This window comes from Oncorhynchus nerka, linkage group LG8 (genome assembly GCF_034236695.1).
Source record: "Oncorhynchus nerka isolate Pitt River linkage group LG8, Oner_Uvic_2.0, whole genome shotgun sequence".
Classification (NCBI taxonomy): domain Eukaryota; kingdom Metazoa; phylum Chordata; class Actinopteri; order Salmoniformes; family Salmonidae; genus Oncorhynchus; species Oncorhynchus nerka.
In genome coordinates this window covers 7,233,145-7,239,144 of record NC_088403.1, presented here as the reverse complement: position 1 = coordinate 7,239,144, position 6,000 = coordinate 7,233,145, and the positions used below count along the sequence as shown (strand labels likewise).

The window sequence follows — 6,000 nt, the reverse complement described above, 5'->3', positions numbered from 1 at the left end:
GTGAGACACACGTCCTATTTTCACACAGCTTCAGAGTTAGGTGAGAGAGACACACGTCCTATTTTTACAGTTAGGTGAGAGAGACACACGTCCTATTTTCACACAGCTTCAGAGTTAGGTGAGAGAGTGACACGTCCTATTTTCACAGTTAGGTGAGAGACACGTCCTATTTTCAGAGTTAGGTGAGAGAGACGCGTCCTATTTTCACAGTTAGGTGAGAGACAGAGACACGTCCTATTTTCACACAGCTTCAGAGTTAGGTGAGAGAGAGAGTCCTCTTTTCACAGTTAGGTGAGAGAGACAGTCCTATTTTCACAGTTAGGTGAGAGACACGTCCTATTTTCACACAGCTTCAGAGTTAGGTGAGAGAGAGACGCGTCCTATTTTCACAGTTAGGTGAGAGAGAGACACGTCCTATTTTCACAGTTAGGTGAGAGAGACAGCTATTTTCACAGTTAGGTGAGAGACACGTCCTATTTTCACAGTTAGGTGAGAGACACGTCCTATTTTCACAGTTAGGTGAGAGAGAGTCCTATTTTCACAGTTAGGTGAGAGACACGTCCTATTTTCACAGTTAGGTGAGAGAGACACGTCCTATTTTTTAGGTGAGAGAGACAGTCCTATTTTCACAGTTAGGTGAGAGACACGTCCTATTTTTACAGTTAGGTGAGAGAGTCCTATTTTCACAGTTAGGTGAGACACACGTCCTATTTTCACACAGCTTCAGAGCTTCCTATTTTCACACAGCTTCAGAGTTAGGTGAGAGAGAGAGACGCGTCCTATTTTCACACAGCTTCAGAGTTAGCCAAGGGGTATTTGTTTTTATGTTCAGAGAAACACAGAACGACAGGAGAAAAAAAATGAATCCCAGAATTCTCAGTGAACGTGGGTAATTTATTTCACGTCCACCCTGAAGTGTTTGACCTGTGTTGTGATTGGATGCTCTCGTCTCTCTCCTCGTCTACGTTTAGCCTCCCACTGTTTCTGTGATTACAAACCCTTTCATCCGCTCTATCTGGTGCCTTTTATGGATTACATCAAACAAGTGTTTGGGAGAGAGGGAGAACTAGTGTTGGGAGTTGACTGTGGTGCTGTCTGTCCTCCCCAGATTACCACGAGGAGAAGAAAGGCTGAGAGATGGGAGTCTTTATTAGTGGAAACTAAACGGAACTCAACCATGAAGGACTTTTCAATCTCTCTCTCTCTCTCTCTCTCTCTCTCTCCAGGTGTCCAAAGGAGGTTTATCCACATGTGGGCACTGTCATTAGCATCTGTCTGAAGTATTTGACCTACGACCCCAACTATAACTACGATGACGAGGATGAAGATGAGAATGCCATGGATGCCGACGGAGCAGACGAAGACTATCAAGGTAAACACCCTCTCACACACCACCGACTCAAGGTACTGTGAGAGCTCATGGTCATTCAACCTCAGGTTTATTTATTTATCCAGGTTAGTCTCATTTCAGATGATCAAGTCGTTTTTGGTGACATATGGTATTTGTAAATAGCCACAGTCTTTTCATATATCTGTAGCTGCTAGTTAATACCTACAGTCAACTTGTTCAACGCGTTAGGAGATAAAGCACATGTCCTTCTTCATTTCACCTGTCACATTATTTTCCATTCGTTCCCCAGAACAGTTAAACCAGTCAGGTGTTTTTGTAAAAAAAAAAAGGCACAACAGGAGAAAGAGGGAGCTGGTTGAGTCCGTAGAGTTCTGTGTTTGAGTCTCCGAGTCTCTGTTGTGCAGCACGTCAGGTGATGAAGTTACACTTGGGATGGAATTCACTACTAAATGGAATTCACTACTAAATGGAATTCACTACTAAATGGAATTCACTACTAAATGGAATTCACTACTAAATGGAATTCACTACTAAATGTTTACCGTCAGATATCTTCTAATGTCTTTCTGCCAGAAGTCACAGAGCTCTGGAGGTTTCTGAAAAGCGGCCATTTTGTCCCTGTGCTTCCTGCCTAGTGCTACTAGCTAAGCCTGTTAGTTTACATCCGGTAACTACTAGCTATGCGTGTAACTTTACATTGGGTAGCTACTAGCTATGCGTGTAACTTTACATTGGGTAGCTACTAGCTATGCTTGTGTTACTTTACATCCGGTAGCTACTAGCTATGCTTGTGTAACTTTACATCCGGTAGCTACTAGCTATGCTTGTGTTACTTTACATCCGGTAGCTACTAGCTATACTTGTTACTTTACATCCGGTAGCTACTAGCTATGCTTGTTACTTTACATCCGGTAGCTACTAGCTATGCTTGTTACTTTACATCCGGTAGCTACTAGCTATGCTTGTGTTACTTTACATCCGGTAGCTACTAGCTATGCTTGTGTTACTTTACATCCGGTAGCTACTAGCTATGCTTGTGTTACTTTACATCCGGTAGCTACTAGCTATGCTTGTGTTACTTTACATCCGGTAGCTACTAGCTATGCTTGTGTTACTTTACATCCGGTAGCTACTAGCTATGCTTGTGTTACTTTACATCCGGTAGCTACTAGCTATGCTTGTGTTACTTTACATCCGGTAGCTACTAGCTATGCTTGTGTTACTTTACATCCGGTAGCTACTAGCTATGCTCGTTTGCGCTCCTTAGCATTTAGCGATGTGATTTCGCTATTACTCGTCCTAATTTTGTTAGCATTCTGGTAGCAGAGACTCAATGGGCTTTTCTTTTTAGCGCCCCCTTGTGTGCTATGTCGGTAATAGTGTAAATCCCCGGATGGCAGATGAACGGTATGACTGTATGGAAATCTGTATACCTCTCAGCCTACTCTCAGCCTACTCTCAGCCTACTCTCAGTCTGCTCTCAGCCTGCTCTCAGCCTCCTACTCAGCCTACTCTCAGCCTACTCTCAGCCTACTCTCAGCCTACTCTCAGCCTCAGCCTACTACCAGCCTGCTACCAGCCTGCTACCAGCCTGCTCTCAGCCTACTATCAGCCTACTCTCAGCCTGCTACCAGCCTGCTACCAGCCTGCTACCAGCCTGCCAGCCTGCTACCAGCCTACTACCAGCCTACTACCAGCCTACTACCAGCCTACTCTCAGCCTACTCTCAGCCTGCTATCAGCCTGCTCTCAGCCTACTACCAGCCTACTCTCAAGGTTTTACACCTTTATTTACATCCCCCTCAGGGACAATCAAGAAAGGTATTGCCACATCTCTAATAATAACCCCTCCACTTGTTAAGAAGAGGAACATATAGGACTCTTCATCACTTCAGGAGATATGTGTGTGTGTGTCTGCTCCTCAGTCCAGACTGACTGACTGACTAGCTATATATATATATATATAGCTAGACTCTTCACCACTTCAGAAGAGACCTATAGGACTTGTCTCTTCAGCTATCTGCCTCTGTGTGAGAGAAGTTAGAACTAGTTCTATCTATTAAATGTGTCTTCCATTTTCAGGAGTCTTACTGTGTGCAGAATAACCCCCAGTTGTAAGTCCCCACTGCACTGACACGGTTAGTGTGTCGTTTGTTGCTCTGACTGTAAGAGCTCAGCCAGAGAGACAATCTGTTGCTTGGCCACGCATGAGCACTGTGGAATAAACATAGAATAATGGACTAAATATTGAAGGCAGCCAGCCTCCCTCTCTCCCTGCCTCTGTCTCCCCTCTGTCTCTCTCCCTCCCTCCCCTCCCTCTCTCTCTCCCTCCCCTCTCCTCCCCTCTCCTCTCTCCCCCTCCCCTCTCTCTCTCTCCCTCTCCCTCTCTCTCCCCTCTCCCTCTGTCTGTCTCTCTCCCTCTCCTCTCTCTCTCTCTCTCTCTCTCTCTCTCTCCCTCTCTCTCCCCCTCTCCCTCTGTCTCTCTCTCTCTCCCCCTCTCCTGTCTCTCTCTCTCTCTCCTCCTCTCTCTCTCCCCTCTCCCTCTGTCTCTCTCTCTCTCCCTCCCTCTGTCTCTCTCCCTCCCTCTCTCTCTCTCTCTCCCTCTCTCTCTCCCCCTCTCCCTCTGTCTCTCTCCCTGCCTTGTTATGAGACTGAATGTTATTATCTAGTCTGAATGGAGGACTGCTGTTGGAGCAGGTAATGCTAGCTGCTTTTTGTCATTACATCTACTACAGCTGTTAGAGATGGCTCTCTGTCCTTGTCATTACCTCTACTACAGCTGATAGAGATGGCTCACTGTCCTTGTCATTACCTCTACTACAGCTGATAGAGATGGCTCTCTGTCCTTGTCATTACCTCTACTACAGCTGATAGAGATGGCTCTCTGTCCTTGTCATTACCTCTACTACAGCTGATAGAGATGGCTCTCTGTCCTTGTCATTACATCTACTATAGCTGAGAGATGGCTCTCTGTCCTTGTCATTTCCTCTACTACAGCTATTAGAGATGGCTCTCTGTCCTTGTCATTACATCTACTACAGCTGATAGAGATGGCTCTCTGTCCTTGTCATTACCTCTACTACAGCTGATAGAGATGGCTCTCTGTCCTTGTCATTACCTCTACTACAGCTGATAGAGATGGCTCTCTGTCCTTGTCATTACCTCTACTACAGCTGATAGAGATGGCTCTCTGTCCTTGTCATTACCTCTACTACAGCTGATAGAGATGGCTCTCTGTCCTTGTCATTACATCTACTACAGCTGATAGAGATGGCTCTCTGTCCTTGTCATTACCTCTACTACAGCTGATAGAGATGGCTCTCTGTCCTTGTCATTACCTCTACTACAGCTGATAGAGATGGCTCTCTGTCCTTGTCATTACATCTACTACAGCTGATAGAGATGGCTATCTGTCCTTGTCATTACATCTACTACAGCTGATAGAGATGGCTCTCTGTCCTTGTCATTACATCTACTACAGCTGATAGAGATGGCTCTCTGTCCTTGTCATTACCTCTACTATAGCTGATAGAGATGGCTCTCTGTCCTTGTCATTACCTCTACTACAGCTGATAGAGATGGCTCTCTGTCCTTGTCATTACCTCTACTATGGCTGATAGAGATTGCTCTCTGTCCTTGTCATTACCTCTACTATAGCTGATAGAGATGGCTCTCTGTCCTTGTCATTACCTCTACTACAGCTGATAGAGATGGCTCTCTGTCCTTGTCATTACTAGCAGTGTGTGAGGACTGAGGACCAGACAGGTGATGTCACCTTGTTGATGCTTGTTGATGAGTCTTCTCCTGTAACACTGTTCCTCCCAGGCGGGTGCATCTTATACTGTTGTTGCTGAGTCTCTTCCCTTCCTCCTCTTCCTCCTCTCTGTCCTCTTCCTCCTCTTCCTCCTCTCTTCCCTGACTCACACACTCTCTGGTTGTCGTGTCTCTCCTCTCTGTCCCCTTCCTCCTCTGTCCCCTTCCTCCTCTGTCCCCTTCCTCCTCTGTCCCCTTCCTCCTCTGTCCCCTTCCTCCTCTGTCCCTTCCTCCTCTGTCCCCTTCCTCCTCTGTCCCCTTCCTCCTCTGTCCCCTTCCTCCTCTGTCCCCTTCCTCCTCTCTTCCCTGACTCACACACTCTCTGGTTGTCGTGTCTCTCCTCTCTGTCCCCTTCCTCCTCTGTCCCCTTCCTCCTCTGTCCCCTTCCTCCTCTGTCCCCTTCCTCCTCTCCCTCCTCTCTGTCCCCTTCCTCCTCTGTCCCCTTCCTCCTCTCCCTCCTCTCTGTCCCCTTCCTCCTCTCTTCCCTGACTCACACCCTCTCTGGTTGTCGTGTCTCTCCACCAACCATAGTGTATGCTCCCAGAATGCTGAAGTATTTCATTTATAAAGTGGCTCTTGACAACAACAAGTGTTTTTTGGAACCTGGAGTGTTGCTCGTATCTTCTACAGCACTAAGCTTCAGCACAGATTGCCAGTCATCCATAAATCATATTCCTACTTATTCCTATTGGCTGGTTCCTTTAATAATGAATGGTGCTGACTGACTGGCTGTGTGTCGCTAGCTTGTAAACAGGCCCAGGGCAGCACAGTGTTGGGACTAGTCTCATCAGGCCCAGGGCAGCACAGTGTTGGGACTGGTCTCATCAGGGCCAGGGC

The 6,000-nt window shown here is 46.7% G+C and overlaps 1 protein-coding gene across 1 annotated transcript in view; it reads left to right on the top strand.

The window, feature by feature from the left end:
- Positions 1–6,000, top strand: part of cand1 (cullin-associated and neddylation-dissociated 1) — a 70,491-nt gene that overhangs the window by 29,873 nt on the left and 34,618 nt on the right. The window contains 1 exon segment of the mRNA XM_065022082.1: positions 1,227–1,372. Within this exon segment, the coding sequence (XP_064878154.1) occupies positions 1,227–1,372 (146 nt within the window).